Source organism: Microcaecilia unicolor, chromosome 4 (assembly GCF_901765095.1).
Source record: "Microcaecilia unicolor chromosome 4, aMicUni1.1, whole genome shotgun sequence".
Lineage (NCBI taxonomy): Eukaryota > Metazoa > Chordata > Amphibia > Gymnophiona > Siphonopidae > Microcaecilia > Microcaecilia unicolor.
In genome coordinates, this window is record NC_044034.1 from 202,493,991 (window position 1) to 202,510,933 (window position 16,943).

At 47.8% G+C, this 16,943-nt stretch overlaps 1 protein-coding gene and 1 long non-coding RNA gene across 2 annotated transcripts in view; one reads left to right on the plus strand and one right to left on the minus strand.

Annotated features, from left to right (window-relative positions):
• Positions 1-16,943, plus strand: part of SYT12 (synaptotagmin 12) — a 421,655-nt gene that overhangs the window by 171,656 nt on the left and 233,056 nt on the right. The window contains exon 3 of the mRNA XM_030201131.1: positions 7,455-7,512. Within this exon, the coding sequence (XP_030056991.1) occupies positions 7,482-7,512 (31 nt within the window). The 5' untranslated portion in view covers positions 7,455-7,481. The remainder of the gene's footprint in view (positions 1-7,454; positions 7,513-16,943) is intronic.
• The window catches only part of LOC115468948, a 61,562-nt gene continuing 57,511 nt past the window's right edge, over positions 12,893-16,943 (minus strand). The window contains exon 3 of the long non-coding RNA XR_003941939.1: positions 12,893-13,104. This is a non-coding gene — a long non-coding RNA (uncharacterized LOC115468948). The remainder of the gene's footprint in view (positions 13,105-16,943) is intronic.

Below are 16,943 nucleotides of genomic sequence, written 5' to 3' on the forward strand. Positions count from 1 at the left end.
GGGGTGGTGGGGGGCGGTCCCGCCCCGGGTGCACGCCGCTATGAGGGGGGTGCTGCGCGCTGGTCAGTGTCGTTGGTTTCCATGCTCCCTCTGCCCCGGAACCTGTTCCGGGGCAGAGGGAGCATGGAAACAAACGATACTGACCGGCGCGCGGCACCCCCCCAGCGGCGTGCACCTGGGGGGAGTTCTTTCGCCGGGGTGGGAGTCACTCTGCATGGGGGGGGTGCTGCACCCGGGGGGCAGGGCGCATCGGCGACCTGCCCCGGGTGTCAGCGCCCCTCGGAACGCCACTGGAAGAATGTACCCCGATTATCACACTTTCTCCAACAGCAATCAGAAGCTTGAGTGTCCAAACTTTTTAAAACCCAGATATGCTAACTGCTGTTACCACATGCTCTGGCAATGAGTTCCAGAACTTAACTATTCTTTGAGTGAAAAAATATTTCTCCTATTTGTTTTTAAAAGTATTTCCATATAATTTCATTGTGTGTCCCTGGTCTTTGTGTTTTTTGAAAGAGTAAAAAAATCAGTTCACTTTTACCTCAGGATTTTGTAGACCTCAATCATATCCCTCCTCAGCATGGCAGTATTACTACTTACACATTCCATTTACTGTAAGTCACAGGCAGCTTTGCTGCAATTAGACACCTTCAATTATGGCAGATTTAAAGCTGGTGTAATGCAGACGCCTAGATTTTAGTTTGCCTTGATAGTGGGGTTGCATTAGTATTCTATGATGAATCCAGGTGCTTAGATGCCATTATAGAATGGGTTCTCACTGGTTGACACTGGGGCACCTAACAGGAGGTACCCACTTAGCCCTCCCCAATGCAGTTTAGTAAATAGTGTCACAGAGATCAGAAAAGTGAGCCCTTGTGCTGATCTGGAGACCAGTGGTCAGAAACCCAACACTTCACCTGCAGCGACTGCAGTCTCTGGGTTCAAGCGGCAAGCACGACTTAAGGTGTTGGGTGGTGAGATGGACTCAGGCTCAGAGAAAAAGAGGAGGCGAGCTCAAAGCTGGCAGAGTCGGGTCTAGGCAGTAGTCAGGTCAGGCGGCGATCCAGCAGAGGTCAGGTCCAGGCAGTGGTTGGGGCAGGCGGCGATCTAGCAGAGATCAGGTTCAGGCAGTGGTCAGGGCAGGCGGTGATCCAGCAGAGGTCAGGTGCAAGCAGTAGTCAGCAAGGAACAACAGCAACCATGAAGGTAGTAGCTGAGGCAATGAAGTAGTGAGAAGTTCCTGGTTTTAAAGTGAAGGCCCAGACTTGGCCATTTCTGATTTTCGGTGATAATGGAAACCGAGGACGCCCATCTCAGAAACGACCAAATCCAAGCCATTTGGTTGTGGGAGGAGCCAGCATTCGTAGTGCACTGGTCCCCCTGACATGTCAGGACATCAACCGGGCACCCTAGGGGGCACTGCAGTGGACTTCACAAATTGCTCCCAAGAGCATAGCTCCCTTACCTTGTGTGCTGAGCCCCACAAAACCCACTACCCACAACTGTACACCAATACCATAGCCCTTAGGGATGAAGGGGGCACTGAGATGTGGGTACAGTGGGTTTGTGGTGGGTTTTGAAGGGCTCACATTTACCACCACAAGCGTAACAGGTAGGTGGGGGATGGGCCTGGGTCCGCCTGCGTGAAGTGCACTGCAGTACCCACTAAAACTGCTCCAGGGATCTGCATACTGCTGTGATGGAGCTAGGTATGACATTTGAGGCTGGCAAAAAATATTTTTAAAGTTTTTTTTAGGGTGGGAGGGGGTTAGTGATCACTGGGGGAGTAAGGGGAGGTCATCCCCGATTCCCTCCAGTGGTCATCTGGTCAGTTTGGGTACCTATTTGAGGTTTGGTCGCAAGAAAAAGTGGACCAAGTAAAGTCGGCCAAGTGTTGGTCAGGGACGCCCTTCTTTTTTCCATTATCGGCCGAGGACGCCCATGTGTTAAGCACGCACCAGTCCCGCCTTCACTATGCTTCTGACACGCCCCCGGGAACTTTGGTCATCCCCGTGATGGAAAGCAGTTGGGGACGCCCAAATTGGCTTTTGATTATGCCGATTTGGGCGACCCTGGGAGAAAGATGCCCATCTTCCAATTTGTGTCGAAAGATGGGTGTCCTTCTCTTTCGAAAATAAGCCTGATAGGCTCTTAAGGGAGTAATTTTATAAAGCTTTTTCAACATGTAAAGTATTTTTTACACATGGAAAAAAGGCTTTCATAGATTTGTGCAGTACATACATGCATAAAAATTATATATATAGAAAGTATGTGACTACTTTTACATGATCTGCTTGCAGGCATTCTCAGGGGCATTGCTTGCATTAATTGGAGATATAGGAGCCCTTTTACTAAGGCGTGGTAGGCCTACCGTGTGCTAAAAGGACACTACCATGGGTCACAATGAGGCATCCTGTGGTAGTTTCCCGCTCAGTGCACTAATTCTGCATGGGAAAATATTTATTATTTTATAGCACAGGAGGTGTGCTCATGGGTGGAGAGTAGGCAAACCAGTGCTAAGTGGGTAGCATGGGCACATTACTGCTTGTGCCCATACACTGATTAGCACAGGAGTAGTGTGGGAGCCTTAACACCTCCTAAAATTAGCATGTGCCATTACAAAAAAATATGGCAAGGAGGCCATTTTACTGCCACACTAAAAGTGGCCACAGCCAGGGCCGGTCTTAGGCCGAGGCGACCGAGGTGACTGTATAGGGCCTCGCACTCAAAGGGGCCCCATGGCGCTCCTCAACTCTGCCTCCTCCCGTCCTGCTCCAAAGCGTATAGGAGGCTTGGGGAGGCTAAGCCTCCCCAGCCCAACCGTGACCTCCCCCTGGCTGCTGCCCAGGCAGCTCTCCGACGGTCTCTCCTTCCTTCCCGTCCTCAGCTCCCTGACCGGCAACCCTCCTCCTCTCCATTCCTTCTTCCCCCCCCCCCCCCCGTGTGAGTGTGTTTAACCCTTGTACCTTCTGTGGCAGCGACGTCACTGATGAAGAAGGCACTGCGGGCTCGCCTCTAGGCTCCAGCTTCTCTCTTCCCTCTTTACACAGTCCCGCCTTCTGCGATGATGCATTTCCTGTTTCCGCGAGGGCGGGACACTGTGTGAAGAGGAAAGGGAGAAGCTGAAGGTGAGCCTGCAGTTCCTTCTTCGTCATTGACGTCACTGCCACGGAGAGTAAAAGGGTTAAACGTGCGGGGTGGTGGCAGGAAGGAACGAGGGCTGTCGGGGAGCTGAGGGAGGGCAGGGAGAATCGCTGGACATGGATGGGAGGGGAGGGCAGGGGTACAGAACAGATCGCTGGACATGGAGAGTAGAGGAGGAGAGGGGAGGGCAGGGGGCAAGAACAGATTGCTGGACATGGAGAGAAGGGGAGGGCAGGGGGAGAGAAGAGATCGCTAGACAGGAGAGGAGGGGAGGGCAGTGGAGAGAGGAGAATTGCTGGACATGGATGGAGGGGGCAGGGGAGAGAGAAAATTGCTGGAGATAGATGGAGGAGAGGGCAGGGGAGAATGGAGAGTTGCTGGACATGGATGGATGGAGGGGAGGGCAGGGGAGAGAGGAGAATTGCTGGACATGGATGGATTAATGGGGGCAGGGGAGAGAGGAAATTTGCTGGATATGGGCGGATGGAGGAGAGGGCAGGGGAGAATGGAGAGTTCCTGGGAGGGAAGGGGAGGGCAGGGGAGAGAGGAGAATTGCTGGACATGGATGGATGGAGAGTGCAGGGGAGAGAGGAAATTTGCTGGATATGGATGGATGGAGGAGAGGGCAGAGGAGAGGAGAATTGCTGGACATGGATGGATGAATGTGGGCAGGGGAGAGAGGAAATTTGCTGGATATGGATGGATGGAGGAGAGGGCAAGGGAGAATGGAAAGTTGTTGGACATGGATGGATGGAGGTGAGGGAAGTCAGGAAGGAGATGCACATGGATAGAGGGGAGAGAAGACAGAGGAAGTAGATGCACATGGATGGAGGGGAGGGGAGGGGACTGAGGAGAAGTGCTGGATATGGATGGAGGGAAAATTGTTGAATTTAAGGGCTGGATCAGAACACTTTGAAGGCAGATGTTGAAATTGGAGAAAGGATAGGGACAGGGCTACAGATGGTAGACTGGACGCATAAGGACACAGGAGTATGGTGGACTAGGTGACAGAAAAAATATCAAATGGAAAGAAGACACTCCATAAAACAGAAGACACCGGGATCAAAGCTAATAAAAAACTAAATGCTCAGACAGCAAAGGTAAAAAAACATTTTTTTTCAGAATTTATGAATTGGAATATGTCAGCTTTTGGAAATGTGCATCTGTGATATTTTGCATGTAAGTTTCAATTTTTCTAGTATTGCTGTATGCTGAGTCTGACTTCTTGAGGTAACTTTCCAGTTCAGTATTTTGCCTTCATATCTGTTGTGTCATGTGTATTTCATGTGTGATCAAGGTGCAGTATTCTGCTAGTGTGTAGTATCTGCAGCCCTTTTTTTTTCATTAGGTAGTGTATTGGTGTTTTAGAGCCCGGTGTAATTATAGTGCTGCCTTTCCACGCATAAGGTTGTAGCTCGTCCTGTCCTTGGAATTAGTGCTGTTATGGGTTTGGTAAGGTTATAAGTGTGTTTTTTGCACGTTTGTGTATAGTGTTTTGCAGTGGAGAGATTGTGTGTTGGCCTTACTCAAGTGGCACCAAAACATCAGAAAGGGTGTAGAGCCTAAATCATGACACATTACCTCTTGAAGGATCTACGTATGGTCAATAAAAGGAGCTCATTTGTTGCTTGTATCATATATTTTAAAACAATTTCAAAACCTTGGGGTGGAGCTAGCGTGGGTGGGGGCTAGGGTGGGGTGGAGCTGGGTGGGGCGGGGCTAGGGTAGGTGGAGCTAGGTGGGGCAGGGCTAGGATGGGGCCCCACCAAGTTGGTCTGCACAGGGCCCTGCACTTGTTAAGACCGGCCCTGGCCACAGCTCACAGAAAACTCATGCTGATACCAGCAGTGGCCACTTTTTAGCATGGCTTGATAAAAGGATCCCATAGTTATGATGTCTGTATTTTATAAAATGTACACATTCACACCATCTTCAGAGCACATGCAAATTTGTGGGTCAGTTTTTGCATGCTATTGGGGCTGGGGCTGGATCTGGGAGTCATTTTATAAAGACAACATGGAGGGGCATAATCGAACAGGGGCGGCCATTTATAAGGGCGGCCATCTCTAATGACGGCCCCGTTAAGCGACGTAACCGACTGTTTTATCAAAACAAGATGGCCGGCCATCTCTCGTTTCGATAATACAGTTGAGGCCAGCCAAATGTCAACATTTGGGCCGCCCTTACAGATCGCCGGTGTTAGAGATGGCCGCCATTGGTTTTCGCCGATAATGGAAACTAATGGCAGCCATCTCAAACCCGGCCAAATCCAAGCCATTTGGTCATGGGAAGAGCCAGCATTTGTAGTGCACTGGTCCCCCTCAGATGCCAGGAAACCAACCGGGCACCCTAGGGGGCACTGCAGTGGACTTCACAAATTGATCCAGGTGCATAGCTCCCTTACCTTGGGTGCTGAGCCCCCCAACCCCCCCCCAAAACCCACTACCCACAAATGTACAACATTACCTTAGCCCTTAAAGGGTAACGGGGGACACCTAGATGTGGGTACAGTGGGTTTCGAGTGGGTTTTGGAGGGCTCCCATTTACCACCACAAGTGTAACAGGTAGGTGGGGGATGGGCCAGGGTCCGCCTGCCTGAAGTGCACTGCAGTACCCACTAAAAACTGCTCCAGGGACCTGCATAGTGCTGTGATGGAGCTGGGTATGATATTTGAAGCTGGCATAGAGGCTGGCAAAAATATGTTTTTTAATTTTTTTTTTTTTTGGGTGGGAGGGGGTTGGTGACCACTGGGGGAGTAAGGGGAGGTGATCCTCTATTCCTTCTGTTGGTCATTTGGTCAGTTTGGGCACCTTTTTGAGGCTTGGTTGTGAACAAAAAGGGACCAAGTAAAGTCGGCCAAATGCTCGACAGAACCGGCCTTCTTTTTTCCATTATCGGCCGAGGCCGGCCATCTCTTAACCACGCCCCCGTCCCGCCTTCGGTACACTGCCGACACGCCCCCTTGATCTTTGGCCGGCCCTGCGACGGAAAGCAGTTGGAGCCGGCCAAAATCGGCTTGTCGATTATACCGATTTGGCCGGCCTTCTCCTAAGGCCGGCCATCTCCCGATTTGTATCGGAAGATGTCTGCCCTTCTCCTTCGAAAATAAGCAGGATAGCCATCTTTGAAATTTTACACATAGGTGTTTCATTATAAAATTACCTCCTGCAAATCCTTATCAGAATAAATGCCTTCTGGAGTCATCACACTGATAACAACCAAAGGACACGGAGATGAGGCAGGAAAGGGGTTTGTTAAAAACAGTGAAAGTGATTATATTATGTTGCAAAGTAAAAACACAGGACAAAAATCCTGACCAATCTCATTTTATCATAGAATAATCCCATAAGAGAAAACAAAAGATTAATGAAACTAACACATTAATTGATTATTTTGACCAGTGTTATTGCATTAAAGGTGTTTATTCTTTATCCTGATGATAGGAGAAGCCTCAGATGGATGCTTCTGTGAAACCATGATTCATTCTATTCAACAAAGAAAAATTACAGTGCCCAACCAAAGAGTTCAAACTGCATCATGTCCTGTGCACTTTGTGTTACTGTATAGCTGTGACAATGTATTTGTAATTTAAAAAAGAAGCAAGAATGCAAGCTTGCATTTCTGTTTTTTAAAGCAGTGACCATGTGAAAGTTTCTAGAGTGCACTTTCATTCCTATGTTTGCTATGGTTATAAAGACAATGCATTCCTATTAAACATGAATTTTACTGAAATGATTGATGTTTCATGCATACACTTATTGTATTACCTCATGCAGGTGTCCTTTTACTAAGCTGTGGTAAACAGTGGCCTGCGGTAGTGTGAGCACATGTTAATGACTGGGTCATTTTTTACCACAGCTGGGGAAAAAAGGCATTTTTCAATGGGCAAGTAAATGGCCGTGCACTAAAACTAAAAGTAGCACATGGCTATTTACTGCCTGAGCCCTTACCGCCACCCATTGACCTAGCGGTAAAGGCTCACGTGTTACACACGTGGTAATCATGCAGCGCGCCAATTTGGCTGAGCTACCGATTAACTCTGGGAACGCCCCCATGGTAGAAAATAGAAAAATATTTTCTACCACAGGAAACAGAATGCGCCAACTTCGAAACTACCGCAGGGTGCCAGAGCTACCCTGCAGTAGTGCCAATTTGGCACATGCTAACCATGTGTTAGCCCTTCCACTGCTTAGTAAAAGGACCCCACTGTTACTTATGTAATTAGCAATACTGTATATTGATTGGAGAGAATTTGCATAATTATTTCATTTGGAAATATCTGAACTTTTCTTTCACTTTTGTATCTCAGGTAATATTTCAAGTGATAACTTTTGCCATGAACTACAGTGTAGTGGGACATATAAATGGTAAGTACTAGCTCTGTATTACCTTCCTTCTGATTTATTGCAAAACATTAAGAGCTCTTTTTTTATTTATAATATTTTCAATTATACATTACAAAATTGTACACAGGAAAAATACTTTCCAAGAAATTAAACAACATCAAAACCAAAACAAAGCAGATATAAGTACAATGACAGAAATTATAATTTATAATCATTCCTCAGAGAAAAATTAGACCACTATAAAGTTGGGGGGAGGAGAGGAAAATGGGAGAACATGGATGATAAAGCAAAACATCAATGAAAAGGCCAATAGTGTTACCCCCCCCCCCCCCTTCATTATCTTCCCTGACCTCATTCATAACCCTCTTAGGGTCTTTTTACCAAGTGATGGAAAAAGCTGGCCTGCACTAGCATCAACGTGTGTTTTTGACATGTGCTGAGGCCCCCTTTTACCACAGTGGGTAAAAGGCTGTCTTTTTTGCTGGAAAAGAAATTGCCATGCGGTAAGTGAACCACTTGCTGCATGCCTATTTTGGGGGCAGCACTTACCACCACCCATTGAGGTGGCATTAAGGGCTCCCGCACTACCCCAGCGGTAACCAGGCAGTGTACTGTGCTGCCTGATTACCACTGGGTAAACACTGGCGCTACAAAATTAGGAATAGTTTTGTAGTGCCAGAAATGGCACAAGCTGGGGGTGGGTGGAAATGGTGTGCTGTGGTAGCCCGGCGGTAGTTCTGGATTGGTGCACAGCAAGCTTGTTGTCACGTGCCAACCCTTTAATAAAAGGGCCCCTTAGATTCTAAAAAGACTCTCAGTTGTTCTGGAAGCTAAAAAGCATACTTAGCACCTAAATACTGAACACATCAATTACAGGGGTACCTCAGCTGAAAAACAGCACCTAAATTTCATTTTCTAAATTCACAATTTGCAAGTGCAAAGCGCATGCTATAAAATATTTTAATTTTTCTGTAGAGGGGATGTGTCTGGGACAGAGAGTGAGTGTTACAGTGTGAATCAGTTAGTGCAGCTACATTACTGCAGGCTGAGTGATTAGTGCAAGATTAGTGCATGAGCCCATCCTGCCAACAACATAGGTGTCAGTAAGTCCTCACGTGCTAATTTGTTTTAATGGCATGTTCTAATGGCAACATTAGCAAATGGCAATTAATTAAAAAAATAGAAAAGCGACCATTTTCTGGCTGTGGTAAGGTTATCAATAGAAATCAAACAAAAGAAAACATGGAAAAGAAAATAAGATGATAACTTTTTTATTGGACATAACTTAATACATTTCTTGATTAGCTTTCGAAGGTTGCCCTTCTTCGTCAGATCGGAAATAAGCAAATGTGGTAGCAGATAGTATATATAAGAGAAACATCAAAGCATTACTTTGATAGTCTGACAGAGTGGGAGGGTGGGGGTATGCATGGGGACATCAAAGCATTTCATTGATATTCTAACAGGATGGGTGTTGGTAGGTGAGAGGAGGGTAATAAACAGAGAAATAAACAGAGAAATACAACTTTATGGTCAGGGCCGTGCCGATGCGGTAAGCGAGGTAAGCGCCGCAGGGGGGCGCCCACCTCTGGAGGGCGCCGCCACGGTGCTTATCCTCGCCCCGCCGAGGACTTTAAATCTTTTGGCACCAGAGAGGGGGGTGCCGCCACTCCCGCTGCTCTTCATCCTGGCACCCCCCCTCCCGCACCAGCCCTTTAAATTTATTTGCCGAGCGAGCGCAGCACCTCGTGTGCAAGTAAAAGAAGCGGATCCGATAATCTCATTGGGCCTTCCCTCACTGTCCCGCCCTCCTCTGACGCAACTTCCTATTTCCTCTAGGGCGGGACAGTGAAGGAAGGCCCAATGAGATGATCGGATTCGCTTCTTTTACTTGCACACGAGGTGCTGCGCTCGCTATCGCGTCGGCAATTTCTTTTTAAAGACGGGTGGCAGGGAGAAGACGAGGCAGGGTGAGGGTGGGGGACAGATGGGGTGACCGTGAAGGTGGGGGAGGACTCGGATAGCAGAAGGGACTGGGTGGGAGACAGATGGGGTGAGGGGGACTCGGATGGGCAGAAGGTACTGGGTGGGAGACAGATGGGGTGAGGGGGACTCGGATGGGCAGAAGGGACTGGGTGGGAGCCAGATGGGGTGAGGGGCACTTGGATAGCAGAAGGGACTGGGTGGGAGACAGATGGGGTGAGGGGGACTCGGATGGGCAGAAGGGACTGGGTGGGAGACAGATGGGGTGAGGGGGACTCGGATGGGCAGAAGGGACTGGGTGGGAGACAGATGGGGTGAGGGTGGGGGGCACTTGGATAGCAGAAGGGACTGGGTGGGAGACAGATGGGGTGAGGGTGCTCGGATGGGCAGAAGGGACTGGGTGGGAGACAGATGGGAGAAGGGGCATGGAGCTGGAACTGGGGTCTGAAAAGTGAGCAGGAGGGAGAATGGGGTCATGCCTGGGGCAGGGGTGGATGGGAGAATCAATGGATCTGGAACTAGGGGCAGCCGCAGGTGGGAACTGGGAGCCGAAAAGAGGGGGCAGTGAGAGAGGGGGGATAGATCCTGGATGGAATGGGGAGTGAGAGGGAGGGCAGACCCTGAATGGATGGGAGGGCAGAGAGGCATGGATGGGAGGGCAGGGCCCAGGGAGAGGACAAATTGCTGGAAGGGGAGGGGAGAGAGGATTGCTGGCTATGGATGGAGGAGGGAAGGGCAGAGAGGGACAAGGATGGACATGGGGGCCCAGGGAGAGGACAAATTGCTGGAAATGGAGGGGAGGGGAGAGAGGAGGATTGCTGGCTATGGATGGAGGAGGGAAGGGCAGAGAGGGACAAGAATGGACATGGATGGGAGTGAAGGACCCAGGGAGAGAGGAAAAATTGCTGGAAATGGATATAGAGCAAGAAATGAAGAAGAAAGGAGAAAAGTAAAGAAATAAATGGAAAGGAAGCCCTGGAAATGGAGTTAAGAGGACAGATAGCAGCAGAATCAGATACTGGACCAGCATGATTGAAAAAAGAAAGTCACCAGACAACAAAGGTAGAAAAAAATTATTTTATTTTCATTTTAGCGTTTGGAATATGTCCACTTTGAGAATTTACATCTGCTATCTTATTTTGCAATGTATAGCAATTTGTTTCTAAGAATATTGCTGACAATTCCTTTCAGTGTGGCAAGTGGTGAGCGATCATTTTCATGGGGGGGGGGGGGGGGGCGCCAACTGATAGTCTGCAGGGGGGCACCAGAGACCCTAGGCACGGCCCTGTTTATGGTTTATAATGGGTTAGAAAACCCAGATCCTTGTTAAGTCCTGTCTGTTGGGTGTTAAAATATTCAATCATTCTTATTTCAAAGGTCTTATGTTCCTGTATTGTTTTAAAATTACCTTTCAGTATTCTTACTGTGAAATCACTGGTGCAGTGTTCTGGTCTTGTAAAGTGTTGGCCCACAGGGGTGGGGGCTTGACTGGCACCAGCTATTTTCATGTGATGTCTGAATCTTGTCTTAAGCATCTGGCCTGTTTCTCCAATATAGCATCCTTCGTTACATTTTTTACACTGAATGATATATACCACATTGGAAGATGAGCATGTAAAATAGTCCTTTATGTTGAATATTTTTCCCTTGTGAATGACTGTGGGGTCTTGTGAAATGTTTTGGCATAGCTTGCAGCTGTATGTGTTACAGGGAAACGTGCCCTTTTCTTTTTCAGTCTGTGTTGGGAGTTTACTTCTGATCAGCTTGTGTTTTAAGTTTGGTGGCTGTCGGAAGGCCAGCACTGGTGGGGATGGGAATATCTCTTTCAGTAGTTCATCCTCCTGGAGTAAGGGCTGTAGGTCTCATATGATTTTCCTCAGTTTCTCCAGCTCTGGGTTGTATGTCACTACAAGGGGAATTCTGTCTGTGGCTTTTTTTTCTTTGTACTGTAGCAGATTTTCCCTGGGTGTTTTGAGGGAGGAGGCAATATTCTTGGAGATTATTTTGGGGTTGGAGCCTTTCTGTTTGAAGGATGCAGTCAGGGTTTCAAGGTGTCTGTCTCTATCCTCTGGGTCTGAGCAGATACGGTGGTAATAATGGCTGTGGTAATAATGGCCTTAGTTAGTGGCCACCAGGGGAGTATCTGCGTGGGGCCACAGGGGCCTAGGCCCCCGCAGATTTTGCCCTGGACCCCTCTACCGCCGCCAACCCTCCCCCGCTGTTGCCGTGGGTACCTTTGCTGGCAGGGGACCCCAACCTCCGCCAGCCGAGGTCTGCTTCCTCCTGCCACTTTTAAGTTCTTCTTCGTCCTAGGCTCCGTCACTCCATGCTGTTCAAAGAAGCTGGCGCTGCTACCTCAATCCACTTTCAGAGTCTCACGTTGCTGCACGTTGTATGTGCAGGACGTCAGACTCACAGATTCTGTTTCTGTACAACGTGCAGCGACGTCCGAAAGTGGATTGAGGTAGTAGCACCAGCTTCTTTGAACAGCACAGAGTGACGGAGCCTAGGACGAAGAAGAACTTAAAAGTGGCAGGAGGAAACGGACCTCGGCTGGCGGGGGTTGGGTCCCCCGCCAGCAAAGGTAGATGACGGTGGCAGGGGGGGTCTGCAGTGGTGGCCTGGGTGGGGGGGGGGGGCGGAAATGGCAGTGGGGGGGCCTATAATGTGCACCCTCACTCTGGCTCCGGCCCCCGCTACCGCCGACTTTCAGATACGCCCCTGGTGGCCATGTAAGGGCATGAACATAAAAACACAAGCATTGCTATATTGGGACAGACAAAGGATTCGTCAAGCCCAGTATCCTGTTTCCACCAGTGGCCAATCCAGGTCATAAGTACCTGGCAAGATCCCAAAACAATAAAACAGATTGATGCTGCTTATCCTAGAAATACTGTCAAATTATTGTGGCCTAGTGGTTAGGGTGGTGGACTTTGGTCCTGAGGAACTGAGTTCGATTCCTACTTCAGGCACAGGCAGCTCCTTGTGACTCTGGGCAAGTCACTTAACCCTCCATTGCCCCATGTAAGCCGCATTGAGCCTGCCATGAGTGGGAAAGCGCGGGGTACAAATGTAACAAAAAAAATACATACAAAACCAAAAATGGTAGAATATAAGGCAAAAGTGCCAAAAAGTTTCAGAATAGGTTGTCACAGAGAAGTCTCAAATGGTCACCGGGGCAACTCTCTTTGCACCAATAAGGTGTACCCCTATTTAGTGGCGATTTTAATCATAGACTGCCCCCAACCTTCCGCAGTGTGTGGTATACAAAACATTTTTTCTTTTTTTTTGTTTTTATCTTTTTTAAGAGTCTTTTTAGTTTTTATTTTGTTAATTTAATCTTCTTTGTTACTGGTACTCACTGTACTTCAACAGCACTTCTTAAATTCCACACATATTTTCAAACTCTTACCTGTTAACATCCAGTACGGTAGAATTGCCTTATCATTGCTTGCTAACGGAGATAGCTTAATCTATTAACATCCAGTATGGTTGAAGTGCCTTATCATTCCTTGCTAATGGAGATAGCTTAACATCACTTATCTGCTTGCAATCCCAGGTGTAGCTGCAATCCCGACAGGTGCCTGTTTTGCAATTCTAGGTTTGTCAAGGGAAAATCTTACAGTGGGCCTGCGAAAGCAAGACAGAGGCACGTTAGCAAAACTCCATAGATGTTACACTCCTGCTGATAAAATCTAGCTCATGGCTTACAGTCTCTCTGTCTCTTCAAAAGGCTCCTACCAAGGAAAGAAAAACATGGCGGCAGCGTTCTTTATATATCATACCAGAAGCATCCAGCTCTTCAAGGTACTTCCAGAAACCAGCTGAAGATCATCACATGAAACAGCCCCAGTGTATATATGTGTTTAACCCATTGGGTTCTACAGTATCAAGGTGATAGATCCAAAAAGTTTCCCGCTGCAATAATCTTCTGTTCTGATCACCACCTCTGGAATTGTTGTAACATGGTCAATCACCATGCAGCGTAAGGTGTCTATTGTGTGGTTGTATTTTACACAATGCTGCACGAGTGGATCTGTGCTGTGATCTGCAATCTATGTTCAGTCATTCTGGCATTCAAAGACCTGCTCGACTTTCCAATGTAAACTTTGTTACAAGGGCAAATGATGTAATATATAATATATGAGATGCGGCAGGTTGCTAATGTCTTAATTGATAAAACTGTCCATTATGACTAAAACTGGCAGCCTCCATAGTCAATTCACACGTCTTACAACTAGTCTTATTGCATTTAAAGTGACAGGTCCTCATCGCCACAGTGTCTCGATTTTCAATAGGTAACTCAGCGGGGCTTAGTAACGCCTTCAGATTTCTTGCCTGTGAAAAAGCAGTCCTGACACGATGATGCTTGAACAGTGGATGGGATCTCATTACATCCCAATGCTGCCATCTCCCCTCCAGGAACAAACCACGTGACAAAAGTCATGACCAGATCTTTTGGTTCCCCATGTTGTTTAGTTTGTAAAAGCAAATCCCTGTTGTTATATTTCACCCAGAAGGAATGCATGCCTCAAAAACTTCTGTGGATATTTCCTCTGTGTAAGATTCATAGTGAAGGCTTGTGCTTGGTGTTTAAAATCCTGATCTATCATACATATCCTTCTGAAGCGAAGGAATTGAGAGAAGGGCAAGCTGTCACAGAGAGCCCTGGGATGGCAGCTACTGTATTCCAAGATCTTCAAAAGCCACCATAAATAAATTGGCTAATGTAGGGGCAAAGGTCGCCCCCATGGCTACTCCTGAAATTTGCAAAAAAAGTTTGTCATGAAACTGAATTTTTTTTTGCATACTGCCAGTTTCGTCAGTGTTAATAAGAATTCTGAGGGGACCTCATGTGGTCTGGGTCTCTTGTCCATTACATTGCTGATAACACATAACAACTCATCTTGAGGGATCATAGTATACAGTGATTTGATGTCTAGTGTTACCATCATTATCCTTGTCTCTGGTAATTGAATATCCCGCAGAACTGTCAAAAAGTGTGTAGTATCCTTAATATAAGGTTGGCTGTTCAGGACAAAATCCTTTAAAAATGTTTTTACATACACTGAAAGGGGTTCAAGAAGGGAGCCCCTCGATGACATAATTGGTGTTCCTGGTGGATTAACAGGATCTTTATGTATCTTAGGCAATATGTATAGTACAGGGATCATTGGTGTTCTATTATTAACATATTGATGTTCTTTGCAAGTAAGAAATCCCTGTTCCAGTCTGCCCTGCGTGACATACTTGATAATTTGTTGCACCTCCATCGTACAGTCTTCCTGCAGTTCTTTATATGCAGACGCATCCGCTAATTGCGATTCCACTTCCGTGATGTGATTTGGAAATAGCGGACTATATGTTTAAAAAAAAATAACTAACTAACTAATGGGTAAGTTTACTAAAAGGTGATAAGCCCCTAACACCTACTAACAAGGTTACCAGATGAGCGCGTTAAGGTGCTTTGCGGTAATATACCTGATAGTATGTGTATTAGGGAATTTATCTGTAAGAAGGCATGATGTGGGTGTGACATGAGCTTGGAAACATAATCCTGTTAGTGTGTCCATGCTAGTGGGAAAACAGCTCAGTTAGTGCTGGAGTTGCTAACTGCTTCCATTTTAAAACCTTGCAGTCAATGTGCATTAATGACTATATTAGTGCACGACCTGCATGAAACATTCCCACAAAAAGAATAGTAGCACTACAATCTGTGTTAACTGCAATTCCTAACACCCTTTAATCAACATACCCCTAGATAAATAAAGAAATTGCAATTCATGAGGTGAGGTTCTTCTAATTAAACATTAGCCCTCCTATTTACAAAGCCGACACTTTGAATGGGCTGTGTCGGCATTGCCGCATGGCTTAGTCAGTGGCGTACTAAGGGGGGGGCGGTGGGGGCGGTCCGCCCCGGGTGCCAGTGGGTGGGGGGTGCTCCGCTCCCGCCGCCTCCCGTGGCCGTTCCCGCGGCGCCGCTCATTAAAAAAAACCGGCGAAGCAGCGTCGCAGGCAGCGCCTCGTGCCCTGCTTGTAAAAAAAAAAAATCAAATCTCCTCCTTCCTTCTCCTCCTCGTCTTGACGTCGAATCGGGCCTTCCAATCAATTTGATTGGAAGGCCCGAGTCGACGTCAAGACGTCAAGACGAGGAGAAGGAAGGAGATTTGATTTTTTTTTTTACAAGCAGGGCACGAGGCGCTGCCTGCGACGCTGCTTCGCCGGTGGGGATGGAGAGGGGCGAAAGGGACTTGGGTGGGGGTGTTCAGAGGGGAGAAGGGGCTGGGGTGGGGGTCTCAGACAGGGGAGGGGAGAAGGGGACTGGGGTGGGGATCTCAGAGGAGAGAAGGGGAGGGGAGAAGAGGACTGGGGTGGAGGTGTTCAGAGGGGAGAAGGGGACTGGGGTGGGGGTCTCAGAGGGGAAAAGGGGAGGGGAGAAGAGGACTGGGGTGGGGATCTCAGACAGGGGAGAAGGGGACTGGGGTGGGGGTGTTCAGAGGGGAAAAGGGGAGGGGAGAAGGGGACTGGGGTGGGGATCTCAGACAGGGGAGGGGAGAAGGGGACTGGGGTGGGGGTGTTCAGATGGGAGAAGGGGACTGGGGTGGGGATCTCAGACAGGGGAGGGGGAGAGGAGAAGGGGACTGGGGTGGGGGTGTTCAGAGGGGAAAAGGGGAGGGGAGAAGGGGACTGGGGTGGGGGTGTTCAGAGGAGAGAAGGGGACTGGGGTGGGGGTCTCAGACAGGGGAGGGGAGAAGGGGACTGGGGTCTCAGACAGGAGAAGGGGAGGGGAGAAGGGGACTGGGGTGGGGGTGTTCAGAGGGGAGAAGGGGGCTGGAACTGGGGGCTGAAAAAAGGGGCAGAGAGAGAGAGGGGACAGATCCTAGATGGAAGGGGGAGCGAGAGGGAGGGCAGACCCTGGATGGATGGGAGAGGGAGGGCAAATGGTGGATTGAAGGGGCAGAGAGAAAGGGCAGGCAGTGGATGGAAGGGACGGCAGAGAGGGCTGACACTGGATGGCAGAGAGAGAGAGAGAGAGAGAGTGAAGACAGATGCTGGATGGAAGGAAGACGGTGAAAAGAAGATGAGGAAAGCAGAAACCAGAGACAACAAACTGTAAATAAAATATATTTTTTTATTTTTTTTGCTTTAGGATAAAGTATTGTAGATATGTTAAATGTTTATAATAGAACATGTAAATAAGGTAATCTTTTTATTGGACTAATTTTAATACATTTTGACTAACTTTCGGAGAACAAAACCCCCTTCCTCAGGTCAGGATAGGATACTGTAACAGCACTATACTGTACTGACCCGAGGACGGAGGTTTTGGCCTCTGAAAGCTAAATGTATTAGTCCAATAAAATGGTATTATTTTACTTTCTATATTTGTTTTATTTCTATTTGTTAATTTGTAAAGTGGTGATTGGTACTTGTTAGTTTTTTTCAAATTTACATCTGCTGTCTTTATA